We start from the raw sequence: 17,149 nt of genomic DNA on the forward strand, positions 1-17,149 counted from the left end.
AGTTGAAAATTTTATTTTTAAAAGCCATGTACTTTGTTTTCACTGGGAAGGGGAAACCTAGTCAGTTGTACAACTGAATTTTAATTTTAGTGCTCACAAATATGACAACAGTGCCCTCGTGTGAAATTATGAATTAGTGAAGTGTAGAGCGAAGACCCATTTAAGGTGACTTGATATGCAATAGCTGCTTCTATTTAAACAAAATAGCTGATTGATGTAGATCTATGTTTTGCTTTTAGAATTATTATTATTATTTTTTAAATCTATACATCTGCCACTATTGTTCATAAAGTGTAGAATATGTCTTATTCAAAAAGTGACACTTGAAGGCAACATCTAAAATCCCTGTGTTTACAGGACCGTGTCCACATCACAGTGGATTTTGTGTATGACTTTGGCTTGATCAATCTGTAATGGAAGGAGACCAACAACATGTACTGTACTAAACATCATGTACTAAACAGGCAAACATCAGAGTTAGACATTACAGTTAGTGTTCACCATAAAGTTGAATAATAGTGTAACCTTGTCAGTTGAGCTTTAGATGAATTCCTAACTGAATTAAAAGGGTGTTCAGTCCACATATTGTACAATAATTATTCAGTGATCAAATGGAAAGAAATGGGGGTGTTTATAACAGCTGGTTATAGAGTACCACCATGTGAGTTATAAAACTCATAAAACGGGCAAATGGTTACAATTGTTTTTCCACATTTAATTTTTTCCATAGGGGATTTTAGAAACACTTCAAATAAGGGCTGTGTTTCGTGAAGGCTTACCCTGGTGTGACATTTTGATAACTTTAAATCTCTCTAGGACAAGGTAACTTATCAATAACTTTGCATGTATTTACCTCCCAAAAATGAAACGCTAATAAGCTGCTGATGTGGCTGTCATAAAGAACTACAAATGCCATGATCTGGATGAGAAGGTAAGAAATGAGTGGTGGAATAAACGACTGGAACCATTTCCCTGTTTGACCGCTAGGTTTTATGGTATATTGACACCTCAACTGTGGGGCTCTATATAACTTCAGTGAGACTGGAATTCATTTGAACTGGTGTTAACTTTTAGGGTTTTCCATCTCCAGTGAGTTATACTGTTTACAGAACATTAATATGTAACGGGTCACATATGAGGCTTGGCGTGTGACATTTTCTGAGTCAAACAACACACATAATATAATCCCGAATTAATGACTTAATATAAAATGTAGGCTGTTAGAAAACTGCAGTTTCTTATCCTATTATTTTGCCAATATATGCATAAATGGGCCATGGCCATATTATAGACTAATGACTAATAAACGAAGAAATAGCCATGTTGACGTCGAGCCGTTATGTATGTTCTTTGATTAAAGGTTATGGCAGGTTTGCAAAGTGTTCGTGGCATTGAGACGAGTTTGCGGATGTTGAAGGAGGAGTCGATCCAGTCCTCGTTTCTTTTCCCACACAGCTTTCGAGCACTTGACGCTTCTCTGCAACTCTTCTCAAATTACAATCCCAACAAGATTCCACAGCTCAATGCAACTTTTGTTCTTAAAGCAGAATCAATCAACCCTCCACTCAGCTTGTTATTAAGACAATTTGCTAGTTAATGTTTTTCATCAAACCCTTCTGAGTAGGCTACTTTTCGACAGGTGTTTTGGGCAGAGTGCCCGGAAGAAAAATGTCCAATGGGAAAGGTGCACCTGCTGCGGCGAAGTAAGTTTCAACGTCGGGACAGCTTGGCCTACTGCACTGAACTTTACTTGTTTGTTCGGTTTATATGTTAGTTATTCAACATCAATTTTAATTCATGTGAATACGCAGGTTTGTTTTATATATTGTCAGTAAAAGTACCTACTGATCAAGTGACTTTGTTACATTACTTTATTCAGAAGTTATTCAAGATATTTAAAAAGTTATTTTCCTCTTTACGTTGTTGTTGTGTTGACATTGAGATGGACAGGGTCAAGATGGTAGTTTAACAATATTTTGAGTGTTTATTTGATACATCTATTTTGGATGGAGTACATCTGATTCATGATTATTCAAATAATTAAACAAAAGACCAAACAATGCATTAATAGCTGAAGATATCTTATTTATTTTAAATGACTCTCCTCCTTTCTAACTTATTCCTGTCAAAGGAAGTGTAGTTTCAGTTTAGTGCTTGTTAATTTCATGTTTCCACATATTACTCCTCACATATGTTGACAAGCTCTTTGTGGAGGGCGAAATCCACTGTACTGTTGTTATCTTGAAGTCGTACAAGAAGGCAGGTTTCCTTAGATCATCTTGCAGCTTATTTCTAAGAGTTCTGAATCTAAATAAATGCATACATTTGAGAATTTTGACAGGACTAGCTTGGCCAAAAGGATATTCTTACATTTTCTTTTTACTGTACATCAGAGAGCTTCAGATCCATCTGTGCCAAGTTTTAATGTTATGTGCGCAAGTACGAGGAAATGCATTTCTTGCAAGCTCTAAACCCAACAATGCAGTAATGAAGGTAAGAGGCAGTGTGTGAAGACTGCTGTGAACAGATGGATGCATGTGTATTGACATGGTTGCAGGCAACTTACCTTACCTATGGGCCTTAGAGTCCTTCCATTACCTATTTTCTTTCTCTCTCAGGAAGAGAGCCAATACTAAAGCTGATACTTACTGTCATGTAACCATTGTAGTGTGTGTGGGCACAGCTCCTCACAGATGACCCTGCAGGTGTGCCTTGAGGAGTGTATGGAGGCCCTGGACCTCTTCCTCAACAACCACTTCAGTGAGAGCCTGGACAAACTGCGGCCACGGTAACAGTGCCACTCTCTCTGGACTAAAGTGGGCTTCAAACTCTCCATTGGCCAATTAGCATGTACAGAGTGTCTTGGGGTATATTTGTGCAGCCTTTAGCCTTTTGTCGTTGAGTGGTGTGTAACTTAGTGCAGCATCATCACCGTTGAGGTGTGATGTACAGTGGTATTGTGGTGTAGTACAGTGAAGTGTCACACTTCCTGCTACCCAAAGCTTTAGGCCTCGTCACTTCTCCAGGATATAGAGTGTTTACTGAAGCTGACGCCCAGGGCTCAACGGGCAGAACAGAGGCCCTGGAAAATAAACACCATACTGCTGGAGTGAAATAAGAAAATAATTAGGCGTCTGTTGGCTACTCCTGTCTTTTCTCATTATCAATAGATGAAGCCATATATTGGAAGAATGGCACATTTTCTTTTCGAAAGGAAATTAAAATGTTTGCTGGACAATAAATACTTGCTGTTTTCTGATTGTCAGTGAGGTGTGTATGATGATGTTGTGTGTTGCGTTGAAGGGTGAAAGAGAGCATGTACCATGCTCTGATCTACGCCACTGTGCTGGAGATGCAGGCTATGATGACCTTCCAGCAGGATGACATCATCAACGCAAGCAACACCATGAAGAGTGCCCAGGAGGTCTGCCAGAGGTGAGGATGCTACTATACATGGACACTCATCTGTTTCATGTCCTCTTTAACACATTAGTTCATATTATAGACACAAGCAACATCCAGAAAAGGTAAATAGAGGGAAATCCTGGAATACTCTGACAGTTGGTCTGGCCTCTAACAGCGAGGCCTAATATGCCCAGAGCTATTAGTCTCCTGTCCATCAGCCATAACCTGCAGGGAAATGAGAGCATTTACATGGCAACCAGGTCTCTTTGCGCCCCGGCTGGAATTTGCCTGTGTTTGCATGGCCAGAGCAGCTCTATTGATGGCCTACAGCAGTGGTATTCAACTCTTACCCTACGAGGTCAGGAGCCTGCTGGTTTTCTGTTCTACCTGAGAATGAATTGCCAGGTATAAATCAGTCCCTGATTTTTAGATGGGAACAATAAAAACAAGCACTGGAATTGGCTTCGAAGTCCAGAGGTGAGTTTGAGGTGCCTACAGCACAGGTGTCAAACTCATTCCACTAAACTGAGTGGCTGCGGGTTTTCACGCCTCCCTTGTACTTAATTGATGAATTAAGGTCACTAAATAGTAAGGAACTCTCCACACCTGGTTGTCTAGGGCTTAATTGAAAGCAAAAACCTACAGACACTACGCCCTCCATGGAATGAATGACACTGGCCTACAGCAAGCAAGGACACTTGAGATTGCTGGAGGTGGTCGAAAGGCTGTCGTGTTATTATAATGTTCCACATTAATGCCCATGTGATTAACATGAGAAACATGCATTGTCTTACGCGCATAGTTGGTCTCATTTCTTCTTAGGTTTCGACGAAAGTCCCCTAGTAATATCAGTAAATCACCTGGAGAGCATCTAACTGAAGGTAAGAGCGCTTTTATAATTGGGCATCTCAGCCTATTATTATGGCAGATTTCAAATAGCCACTGACCGTGTGTGTGTGGGTTTGCAGAGCAGCTCCAAGCTCTCCATGCTGATGCGTGTTATGCTGAATGCTTGCTCCAAAGGGCTGCTCTCACCTTCCTACAGGTAAGACGGGTCCTCATGTCCTCAACTATAAATCTTACTGATCCTGGTTAATGACACTGCTGATGTTTAGCATTAATGCACAGGTAAATGCCAAAATAAAGGAAACACTTGAGTAAATGAGGGATACAATGTATATTGAAAGCCGGTGCTTCCACACAGGTGTGGTTTTCTGAGTAAGTTAAGCAATTAACATCCCATCATGCTTAGGATAATGTATAAAAAGGCCTAGTTGCCCATTAGAATAGATCAGTTACTTTGAAAGAGGGGTCTCAAGAGAGCATAAGGGCTTTAAAGTGAGTGCATGTGTATGTCTGTCTCTCGATCATCAGATCTCAACCCCATGTAACACTTATTGGAGATTCTGGAGAGGTGCTTGAGACAGCTTTTTCCACCACCATCAACAAAACACCAAATTATGTGATTTCTCGTGGAAGAATGGTGTTTCATCCCTCCAATAGAGTTCCAGACACTTGTAGAATCTATGCCAAGGAGCATTGAAGCTGTTCTGGTGGCCCTAATGTGTTTCCTTGATTTTGACAGTTACCTGTATGTATGATAACTGTATCCAACTGATTAGATATCGGTCGATGAAACACATTGTGGTTGTTTGCCTTCCTGCTTCTTGTGTTTTGCGTCTGTGTGCATAGTTTTTAAAGAGCGATCCAACAGGTTTCCCCTGTCCTCTCATTTATTTTCCCTCTTCCTCAAGGATGAGAACATGGTGAGTTTTATCAAAGGAGGAATCAAAGTACGCAACAGTTATCTGATTTACAAGTAAGTTTGCAGGAGAAAGGGCAGAAATGGTTCTCACATTAAACAGGATCACACAGTGTGATTGTGAATCGACAGGTGGAATCAATAATTCTGTTGACCAAATTATGAACTGCTATTACAATAAAACTATGCTCAGATGTTATAACAGTAATGGCAATTTTCTCTGGTAAGTGTCTGTCGTTATCAGTAATTTAGATGTGTTTTTATTGTGTAATAATCAGACATCATTACAGCCTATAATATAATCATGTTAGACTATGAATGACATAATTGCCTTTTATGACACAGGGAGCTGCACACCTTCCTACAGTCGAACAGCTCTCTCCAAGGACCCAACCACATTCACTTAGAGGGAGGAGTGTCTTTTGGGATTGGAGCATTCAACTTGGTATGTTCCACAAGTATCCCCGTATTCCATTAATGGTCAATTTGTTACATAATTGTGTGTTTTAGCACATGTCAGTCAGACCTTATGCTGTATCACAGGATTCTGTACTGTCTTCCAGACTCTTTCCATGTTTCCACCTCGGTTACTCAAAGTTTTAGAGTTTGCTGGCTTCTCTGGAGACAAGGTATAGTTGCTCATTCTAACTTTTCTAGAAAGTGATTGGTTTACAGCATGGCTGCCCAACCCTGTTTCTGGAGAGCTAGCCTGCTGTAGTTAATTAACATGATTCACCTTAACAAGCAGGTCATCATTATAATCCGGTTTGCTAGATGCTCTACATGGCAGCAGCTCTAAAGGAACAGCATTGGGCAGCCCTGCTTTACAGGTTCTCTGTCTCCCCCCTCTCAGTATATATTGTATGTTTTTGTGTGCAGGAGTATGGTCTGTCCCAGCTGAATGATGGTGCCACTACAAACAACCTGCGCTCCATGCTGTGTGCCCTGCTGTTGCTCTGTTACTACACCTTCCTCACCTTCATACTCGGTACTCTACTCTTCACAACCAGGAAGTGAATGGAGATCACAACTGACTTGACACAATTACATACACGCATGTGTGAAAGAGCGAGAGATAAAGAACGAGAGGGTAGACTGTGTGAGTTTCTGGTTTTGTCCATACATCGTATTCAGTTCTTTATCACTCTACAGGGACCGGTGAGGGGGACGTGGCCGATGCTGAGGAGCTGCTGAAGCCTTTCAGACTCCGCTACCCACAGGTGAGTGACACTCCTCCCCAGGCTCTCACCCAGCCCAAAGCAAACTCAACTCTGTATGGAACCACAATGCGTACTGATACCAGCAGACTCCTGGGCAAACACAATCTAAAGTAATAGTTTTGTAATGTGGGTAAGTAATGACCTGACCAAGAGAGTGGTCATTCAGTCAGAGGAGATGCTTGAGCTACCATTGTGTAAGTATGTCATTTTACAAGTGCTAGCCACCGCCAAAGTATTATATATGGTGTTATCAGAGAATGTTTACATTTCTCTCCACTTCCCTTCAGGGGGCCATATTTCTCTTCTTTGCAGGCAGGGCTGAGGCAATCAAGGGGAACATCGATGAGGTGAGCCTCAAACTACATATCTATGTTATACTATTTGTTATCTGTCTGTTTTTCCAGTCATATTTAGCAGTGGTGTTTGTATTGATAGGCCTAGAATGAGATCAGTGTGTGCCTGTGGTTTGCTGGTGGGGGTACTGTAATGACGATATGTCACCAGGCGGTGGTGCTGTTTGAGGATGGCTGCAAAGCTCAGCAGCAGTGGAAGCAGTTCCACCACATGTGCTACTGGGAGCTGATGTGGTGCTTCACCTACAAGTGCGTGTGGAGGATGGCCTACTTCTACGCTGACCTACTGAGCAATGAGAGTCGCTGGTCCAAGGCAAGAGAGTGTGCTGTAGTGTTGAGTACAGCCTAGGACCCAATTTAAGATGACACAAAACCACTTGAGCAGACACTCTTAATTGAATTCAGTCAATTTGACCTACCCACTAAGTGTATGGCTTTTAAAGCCAATGCAATATTTTTATCCCCACAACAGACTTAACATTATTAAACTCTACAGTCGTGGCCATGAGTTGAGAATTATAAATATTATTTTCCAAAATTTGCTGCTTCAATGTCTTTAGATATTTTTGTCAGGTGTTACTATGGAATACTGAAGTATAATTACAAGCATTTCATAAGTGTCAAAAGGCATTTATTGACAATTACATGAAGTTGATGCAAAGAGTCGATAGTTGCAGTGTTGACCCTTCTTTTTCAAGACCTCTGCAATCCGCCCTGGCATGCTGTCAATTAACACCTGGGTCACAGACTGATGGCAGCCAATTCTTGCATAATCAATGCTTGGAGTTTGTCAGAATTTGTGGGTTTTTGTTTGTCCACCTGCCTCTTGAGGATTGACCACAAGTTCTCAATGGGATTAAGGTCTGGGGAGATTCCTGGCCATGGACCCAAAATATCGATGTTCTGTTCCCCACACACTTTTGCCTTATGTCAAGGTGCTCCATCATGCTGGAAAAGGCATTCGTCACCAAACTGTTCCTGGATGGTTGGGAGAAGTTGCTCTCGGAGGATGTGTTGGTACCGTTCTTTATTCATGGCTGTGTTCTTAGAAAAAATTGTGAGGGAGCCCACTCCCTTGGCTGAGAAGCAACCCCACACATGAATGGTCTCAGGATGCTTTACTGTTGGCATGACACAGGACTGATGGTAGCGCTTACCTTGTCTTCTCCGGACAAACTTTTTACCGTATTCCCCAAACAATCGGAAAGGGGATTCATCAGAGAAAATGACTTTACCCCAGTCCTCAGCAGTCCAATCCCTGTACCTTTTGCAGAATATCAGTCTGTCCCTGATGTTTTTCCTGTTTTTTTCTCCTGTTTTTCCTGGAGAGAAGTGGCTTCTTTGCTGCCCTTCTTGACACCAGGCCATTCTCCAAAAGTCTTTGCCTCACTGTGCATGCAGATGCACTCACACCTGCCTGCTGCCATTCCTGAGCAAGCTCTGTACTGGTGGTGCCCCAATCCCGCAGCTGAATCAACTGTAGGAGATGGTCCTGGCGCTTGCTTGCTGGACTTTCTTGGGCGCCCTGAAGCCATTTCACAACAATTGAACCGATCTCCTTGAAGTTCTTGATGATTCGATAAATGGTTGATTTAGGTGCAATCTTATTGGCAGCAATATCCTTGCCTGTGAAGCCCTTTTTGTGCAAAGCAATGATGACGGCACGTGTTTCCTTGCCGGTAACCATGATTGACAGAGGAAGAACAATGATTCCAAGCACCACCCTCCTTTTGAAGCTTCCAGTCTGTTATTCAAACTCAAGCAGCATGAGATCTCCAGCCTTGTCCTCGTCAACACTCACACCTGTGTTAATGAGAGAATCATTGACATGATGTCAGCTGGTCCTTTTGTGGCAGGGCTGAAATGCAGTGGAAATGTTTTTGGGGGATTCAGTTCATTTGCATGGGAAGAGGGACTTTGCAATTCATCTGATCACTCTTCATAACATTTTGGAGTATACGCCAATTGCCATCATACAAACTGAGGCAGCAGACTTTGAAAATGTAATATTGGTGTCATTCTCAACTTTTTTTCCACGACTGTACTTACTGTATGACTGAGTCCTGACTGAATAAGGCTTGTCTTTCCTTCAGGCCATGTATGTGTACATGAAGGCTGCTTACCTGAGCATGCTTGCTCCTGGGGAGGCTAGGCCTTTTGGGGAAGATGAGGTGGAGCTTTTCAGGTAAACGCATGCTCATCACAACAAAAACATAACTTGAAATTCCCCAGTCCCATTTCATTGTGATCACCCCTCTTTCCTGGCTCCTTCTCTTTTTCTGTCTTTGCCTACTCTCTTAGACGAGTGTCCACCTTCAAGCAAAAGATAGCAGGGAAGTCTCCACCCACAGAGAAGTTTGCCATTCGCAAGGCTAGACGTTACAAAGCTAGCTGCCCAGTGAGGCTCCCAGTACCTGTGCTGGTGAGACCCCACAAACACACATACGCAAAGCTGCATAAAGACATGCACAAATCTGTTGCTAAAAAATGGGTCACTTGTATTTGTGGTTCTGACAGTATCTCTTGCTACACTGTGCTGTAGGAGATGATGTACATGTGGAACGGCTTCTCCATGATCAGCAAGCGGCCAGAGCTGACCGAGGGCATGCTGCAAACACTGGTGGAGGCAGAGCGCACCCTGCTGGAATCTCCCGGTATTGCAACATGTCTGGGGCTAACCAGTTTCAGGCAGTCAGACTGAACTGGGCCAATCCTGCCTGCTTGCCTAAGCTGGTCATGAAGCAATAACCACTCTTATAATATCACCAAACGAGAATGGATAAAGACTGATTCTTCAAATTCTGCTTGAGCCTGTGTTGATGAGTAATTTTGAATGCATGGTTTTATCATCTGTGTTTTGTTTTGGAAGTGAATGAGTATTCAATGGATGACCGCTGTGTGATCTACCTACTGAAGGGTCTGTGTCTGAAGAACCAGCGACACATTCAGGCTGCAGAGGAATGCTTCAACAAGGTGTACAACAGGTGAGGAATCTTTTAGTCCGGGTATCTTTCATTTATACACACCTGGAATCTGTGTGTTGTATAACATAATGGTAAATACATGCCGACGCATACGTAACATGTTTGCTGAGAGGTTATAAAATGTGTTTATTGGTTTATTTGGATCCCTATTAGCCGTTGCCAAAACAGCAGCTATTCTTCCTTAGGTCCAGAGTGTCACTTTTTTTTAACAAGCTCATCCATGCCAAAAGGAAATATTTTAATCAAACAATATGTTCTTTGTTTGATTAAACCACACCAATGTTTTATCCATAGCAAGTTGAACAATGCAGTGTTATGAAGGAGGGTAGGACTTCTTTGCAGTGAATTGCACTCTGAATAATGTCTAGAAATGTGTTTTTAGAACAGTCAGTGATATATGAACATGTTCAGTGTAAACAACGAAGAGGTTGATGATATGGCCATCTGTTCTCTAACCTCCAGTGAGAAGAAGATCAAGTTTGACCATTACCTAGTGCCCAACGCTCTGCTGGAGCTCAGCGTGGTCTACATAGACACGGGCCGCAAGGAGGAGGCCATCAAACTACTGGTGAAAGCCAAGTGAGTCATCTCTTACTGGTTGTTCCAATACAGCCTGCAAGCTGTAGTAGGAAGTAGCAGGCTTACATTCCAGCTCGACATGAAAACACCTTATTAAACTAATGAAGATTGTTGATTGGTTAGTTGAAAATAATGGCACCGGAGGAGATGGCTGCTGTTTTATGGGCTACTAACCAATTATTTGTAACTTATTTTGTACATAATGTTTTTTCCACATCTCTTATGACCCAAAAAGAGCTTCTGGGTATCAGAACAGAGATTACTCGAACTGGACAAAAATGTTTTTTCTTTAACGAGTATTGCAGATACAGGGGACGCCTCTACCATCTATCCTATTTGCCAATGTGCAATCATTGGAGAATAAACTGGAGGAGCTCTGTTCAAGATTATCCTACCAAAGGGGGGGGGGGGGCTCTTATGTTTCACTGAGTCGTGGCTGAACGATGACATGGATAATATACAGTTGGCTGGTTTTTCCGTGCACTGGCAAGACGGAACAGCTGCCTCCGGTAAAGACCAGGTGTGCCAGTCTGTCTATTTGTCAATAACCGCTGATGCACAAAATAAAATAAAGGAAGTCTCTATGTTTTGCTCACCTGAGGTAGAGCATCTCATGATAGGCTGTAGACCACACTATTTACCAAGAGTTTGTCTATTTACCACCACAAACCGATGCTGGTACTAAGATCTCACTCAATGAGCTGTATAAAGCCATAAGCAAACAAGAAAATGCTCATCCAGAGGCAGTGCTTCTAGCGGCCTGGGACTTTAATGGAGGGAAACTTAAATCTGTTTTACCTCATTTCTACCAGCATGTTACATGTGCCACGAGGGGAGGGGGGGGACTCTAGGCCATCTCTGTACACGTCTCTGTGTGTGGAGTAAAGCTCTCACCCGCCCTCTAGTTGGCAAATCTAACCATAATTATATCCTCCTGATTCCTGCTTACAAGCAAACACTAAAGCAGGAAGTACCAGTGACTCGCTCAATACGGAAGTGGTCAGATGACAACGATGCTAAGCTACAGGACTGTTTTGCTATCACAGACTGGAATATGTTTTGGGTTTCTCCCGATGGCATTGAGTACACCACATCAGTCATTGGCTTCATCAATAAGTGCATCGAAGCCGTCCCCATAGTGACCGCAACCAGAAGCCATGGATTACAGGCAACATCTGCACTGAGCTAAAGGGTAGAGCTCCCGCTTTCAAGGAGCGGGACTCTAACCAGGATGCTTATAAGAAATACCGCTATGCCCTCTGAACCATCAAACAGGCAAAGCGTCAATACAGGACTAAGATTGAATCCCATAGCACTCACGTCTGTAGCCATGAAGAGCTTTGAAAGGCTGGTCATGGCTCACATCAACCCCATCATCCCAGAAACCCTAGACTGACTCCAATTTGCATACCGCCCCAACAGATCCACAGATGACGCAATCTCTATTGCACTCAATAGAGTGCAATAGAGATTGGACAAAAGGAACACCTACTTGACAATGCTGTTCATTGACTACAGCTCAGTGTTCCACACCATAGCTCATCACTAAGCTAAGGACCCTGGGATTAAACACCTCCCTCTGCAACTGGATCCTGGACTTCATGACGGGCCTCCCTCAGGTCAGAAGGGTTGGAAACAACACATCTGCCATGCTGATCCTCAACACGGGAGGCCCCTCAGGGGTGCATGCTCAGTCCCCTCCTCTACTCCCTGTTCACCCACAACTGCATGGCCAAGCACAAGTCCAACACCATTTAGTTTGCACACAACAGTGGTAGGCCTGATCACCAACAACGATGAGACAGCCTATAGAAAGGAGGTCAGAGACCTGGAAGTGTGGTGCCAGGAAAACCTCAACGTGATCAAGACAAAGGAGATGATCGTGGACTACAGGAAAAGGGCCAAGCACGCCCCCATTCTCATCAACGGGGCTGTAGTGGAGCAGGTTGAGCTTCAAGTGCCTTGGTGTCCACATCCAACAAACTATCATGGTCCAAACACACCAAGACAGTCGTGGCGAGAGGGCACGACAGTGCCTATTCCCCCTCAGGAGACTGAAAAGATTTGGCGTGGGTCCTCAGATCCTCAAAGTTCTACAACTGCACCATCGAGAGCATCCTGACTGGTATGGCAACTACTCTGCTTCCGAACCGCAAGGCACTAGACTAGAGGGTAGTGCGTACGGCCCAATACACTGGGGCCAAGCTTCCTGCCATCCAGGACCTCTATACTAGGCGGTGTCAGAAGAAGGCCCTAAAAATAGCCAAATAATCCAGCCACCCTAGTCAACCTGTTCTCTCTGCTGCTGCACGGCAAGTGGTACCGGAGCGCCAAGTCTAGGTGAAAAAGGCTTCTGAACAGCTTCTACCCCCAAGCCATAAGACTGCTGAACAGCTTCTACCCCCAAGCCATAAGACTGCTGAACAGCTTCTACCCCCAAGCCATAAGACTGCTGAACAGCTTCTACCCCCAAGCCATAAGACTGCTGAACAGCTTCTACCCCCAAGCCATAAGACTGCTGAACAGCTAATAAAATGGCTACCCAGACTATTTGCATTGACTATTTGCTACTCACCGTTTATCGATGCATAGTCACTTTAGCCCTACCTACATGTACATATTACCTCAACTAACCTGTACCCCTCACATTGACTTGGTACCGGTACCCCCTTGCCCTTATTTTTATTAACTTTAGTTTATTTTGTAAATATTTTCTTAACCAACAGTGAAGTTAACTCTTATGTTTGTTAAGTGCTTGTGACAAATAAAATTGTATTTGAATTGGTTGTATTGAGGCTAGACTGGAACAAAATCCTGCACACTATTTTGCTCTACAGGACCAGGAATGGTGACTGCTGCAAGATAGTGAGCTCAAAGTATTGGGAGTGACTTTTTGTTTTGGCTCTGTACTCCAGCACTTTGGATTTTAAATTATACAATGACAGAGGTTAACGTGCAGACTGTCAGCTGACAGTCTGTACTTTAACCCGTATCATTTCAAATCCAAAGTGCTGGAGTACTGAGCCAAAACATGTCACTGTCCCAATACCTTTGAAGCTTTTGGGTGTACACATACACAATGTTACTAAGTCTTACTCATGATTCCTATACACTTTGTTCTGTTCCCTCAGAACTAACTACAAGGAGTACTCCATGGAGTCACGCACCCAGTTCAGGATCCATGCTGCTCTCTCCAAACTCAAGGCTGACACTAGTGACCAAGATGAAATCACACCACTGTAGTATAACCGGTGTCATTGTGCTGAGCAAGCACTGGACTTGCTTCCCCTGCCATGTGTAGAGGTTCCGAGAAGACTTGCTCTCTTTTACATCTTCAGCTACTTTGATCACTGCCTCCAAATGTTACTTGCTTTGTGGTGAAAGTCTCCGTCCTTCATGGATGGTGGTCTCTCCCTGATTTAAAACACTTGAGTTTTGAATGGGAGTTGGTAGAAGTTGCCTCTACCTGCTGGTTCAAGATCAGAGGCATTTTATCCACCTACTGTGTGAACACCCTGATCCTACATCTGTAGTTAGAAGCTGAACCGATCTTCAGTGTTTGAATGTGTGGTACTTATATCACTGTACTGGTTACCCAGAACAATAGATGGGGAGGCAGTTGCTCAAAACAATTTGAATATGGTATATCCACATTTTTTTGAGGGGAAAAACATGTTGAAATGAACTTATTAACAATGTAAGTTGTGAGGTAGAGTTTTGCTTTTAACTTCTCCAAATGTGATTACTGTAAGCATTTTGACAAAAGCACCCATTTAGTGATAATTGAGTTAGACAGACATACGACTACATAACGTATGACATTGCTTTGATCCAAGTTATTTTAACAAATGTATTAACATTTATGTATTAGTAGCTGTAGAAGAAGCTTAATAATCAATAGGTCATGCTACATTTGAAGTCATAAGTTTATATACACCTTAGTCAAATATATTTTAACTCAGTTTTTCACAATTCCTGACATTTAATCCTAGTAAAAATTCCCTGTCTTAGGTCAGTTAGGATCACCACTTCCTTTTACAAATGTGAAATATCAGAATAATAGAGAATGATTTCAGCTTTTATTTCTTTCATCACATTCCCAGAGGGTCAGAAGTTTACATATACTCAATTAGTATTTGGTAGCATTGCCTTTACATTTTTTAACTTGGGTCAAATGTTTTGGACAGCCTTTCACAAGCTTCCCACAATAAGTTGTGTGAATTTTGGCCCATTCCTCCTGACAGAGTTGGTGTAACTGAGTCAGGTTTGTTGGCCTCCTTGCTCGCACATGCTTTTTCAGTTCTGCCCACAAATTGTCTATAGGATTGAGGTCAGGGCTTTGTGATGGCCACTCCAATACCTTGACTTTGATGTCCTTAAGCCATTTTGCCACAACATTGGAAGCATGATTGGGGTCATTGTCCATTTGGAAGACCCATTTGCGACCAAGCTTTTAACTTCCTGACTGATGTCTTTCTGTTGCATCAATATATCCACATAATTTTTCTTCCTCATGCCATCCATTTTGCCACCCCCGTGCTTCACAGTTGGGATGGTGTTTTTCTGCTTGCAAGCCTCCCCCTTTTTCCTCCAAACATAACGACTGTCATTATGGCCAAACAGTTGTATTTTTGTTTCATCAGACCAGAGGACATTTCTCCAAAAAGTACAATCTTTGTCCCCATGTGCATTTTCACACCGTAGTCTGGCTTTTTTATGGTGGATTTAGAGCAGTGGCTTCTTCCTTGCTGAGCAGCCTTTCAGGTTATGTCGATATAGGACTCGTTTTACTGTGGCTATATTAACCTTTACCTGTTTTCTCCTGCATCTTCATAAGGTCCTTTGCTGTTCTGGGATTGATTTGCACTTTTCGCATCAAAGTATGTACATCTCTAGGAGACAGAACGCGTCTCCTTCCTGAGCGGTATGACAGCTGTGTGGTCCCATGGTGTTTATACTTGCGTACTGTTGGTACAGATGAATATGGTACCTTCAGGTGTTTGGAAATTGCTCCCAAGGATGAAGCAGAGTTGTAGAGGTCTACAATTTCTGATTTTTGATTTTCCCATGATGTCAAGCAAAGAGGCACTGAGTTTGAAGGTAGTCCTTGAAATAGATCCACAAGTACACCTCCAATTGACTCAAATGATGTCAATTAGCCTGTCAGAAGCTTCTAAAGCCATGACATTTTCTGGAATTTTCCAAGCTGTTTAAAGGCACAGTCAACTTTGTATGTAGACTTATGACGAACTGGAATTGTGATACAGTGAATTATAATTGAAATAATCTGTCTTTAAACAATTGTTGGAAAATTACTTGTGCACAAAGTAGATGTCCTAACCAACTTGCCAAAACAATAGTTTGTTACAAGAAATGTGTGGAGTGGTTGAAACAATTAGGTTGGAGTCATTAACTAGTTTATGTACACTTCAGACTTCAACTGTATGTTGTCCCTGCTGTAATGTACAGAGGAAAGTAGTCTGTCGAAATAAGTTTCACCTCACTAACCTCTGATATTCATTACTTCAAATAATGTTTAGACTGTCACTCAAGACCTTGTACAAAGAAAGGCGTGGTTAAAAGATTTGAAAAACATAATTAAATATGTACATTTGCTACAAGCCCTTTTTATTATATTTTACTGGAGCATAACCAGGCCTTGTCCATATTGGCTAATGTTCTGAGGGCTAAAGGAGGAGGTGTAACTCAAATATTAGGAACGTGTTCTTAATGTTTTGTATAATGTGTATAAACTTACCTGCTACTTCCTTGATGAACTTAATCAGTGGATCATGACACACTCAGTGTCAATCATGGGGTGGCAGGTAGCCAAGTGGTTAGAGCGTTGGGCCAGTAACTCAATGGTAGCTGGATTGAATCCACAGCTGACGAGTTAAAAAATCTGTTGTTCTGCCCCTGAACAATGCACTGTTCCGCGGTAGGCCATCATAAATGAGAATTTGTTCTTCACTGACTTGCCTAGTTAAATAAAGGTTACATACACGGTCTGCACAACAGTGTGCACTATGTAAGGCCAGGGGATAAATGTTCTACATCCTTATACTTTATTGTCCATTTACATGGACATTCATTTTGTTAAGTCAGCATACAAATGCACAAAACCTATAATACATACAGGATCTAATTGTAGGGTGTTTACCTAAACTATTGGGCTGGAATGCCAGACACAGATGAAGCCTAGTCCTGGACTAAAAAGCTATTTTCTAATGGAGATTCTCAATTGAACATGCTTAGTCCAGGACTAGGCTTCATCTGTGTCTGGGAAACCGACACCTTAGGGTTGCGATGATATTCAGGTGTTTTTAACATATTGAGAGTCACACCCAGGGTCTTGAGACCATGACCAGACCGAGACTGCATTTACTTGGTCTCAAATAGTCTCAGACCAATCCTCAAGATCAAGAATTATTTTCTGGTGTATACTATATACAGCCTGCTGATTTCATATGGTTCTGGATGGTGGTTTGCTAACCCAATGCCATCCTTCTGTAACCATAACCTAACTTTAACCAATTTCAATCCGTGTCTTTGGATCTGACTTTTATGTTAATCATATCTCATACACTGAACAAAAATATAAATGCATCATGTAAAGTGTTGGTCCCATGTTTCATGAGCCAAAATCAAAGATACACCTTTTCCATACACACAAAAAGCTATTTTTGTGCATTTTGTTTTTACATACGTGTTAGCGAGCAGTTCTCCTTTGCCAAGATAATCCATCTGACAGGTGTGGCATATCAAGAATCTGATTAAACAGCATGATCATTACACAGGGGCACCTTGTGCTGGGGACAATAAAAGGCCACTAAAATGTGCAGTTTT

The 17,149-nt window shown here is 42.3% G+C and overlaps 1 protein-coding gene across 3 annotated transcripts; it reads left to right on the forward strand.

Moving 5' to 3' along the window:
* Positions 1-1,404: 1,404 nt before the first annotated feature.
* LOC124019643 (tetratricopeptide repeat protein 39A-like) lies at positions 1,405-14,353 on the forward strand. Of its 3 annotated transcripts, none has more exons than XR_006835817.1 (18): positions 1,405-1,703; positions 2,669-2,788; positions 3,304-3,435; positions 4,228-4,286; positions 4,374-4,450; positions 5,160-5,224; positions 5,513-5,612; positions 5,731-5,796; positions 6,047-6,155; positions 6,320-6,387; positions 6,675-6,734; positions 6,892-7,053; positions 8,834-8,925; positions 9,042-9,162; positions 9,283-9,394; positions 9,657-9,724; positions 10,187-10,303; positions 13,435-13,460. XR_006835817.1 is itself a non-coding variant. In XM_046335046.1 (18 exons), exons 1-18 carry the CDS (start codon positions 1,669-1,671, stop codon positions 13,544-13,546), a joined length of 1,722 nt encoding a protein of 573 aa, XP_046191002.1. In that variant the 5' UTR covers positions 1,411-1,668; the 3' UTR covers positions 13,547-14,353. The 3 variants fall into 3 exon arrangements, 2 of the variants coding, with proteins under 2 accessions (XP_046191002.1, XP_046191003.1); XM_046335046.1 differs by having other exon boundaries at positions 1,411-1,703; positions 9,610-9,724; positions 13,435-14,353; XM_046335047.1 differs by having other exon boundaries at positions 1,412-1,703; positions 2,684-2,788; positions 9,610-9,724; positions 13,435-14,353.
* The last annotated feature ends 2,796 nt before the right edge of the window (positions 14,354-17,149 follow it).

The sequence above is a fragment of the Oncorhynchus gorbuscha genome, unplaced genomic scaffold (assembly GCF_021184085.1).
Source record: "Oncorhynchus gorbuscha isolate QuinsamMale2020 ecotype Even-year unplaced genomic scaffold, OgorEven_v1.0 Un_scaffold_645, whole genome shotgun sequence".
NCBI classification, from domain to species: Eukaryota; Metazoa; Chordata; class Actinopteri; order Salmoniformes; family Salmonidae; genus Oncorhynchus; species Oncorhynchus gorbuscha.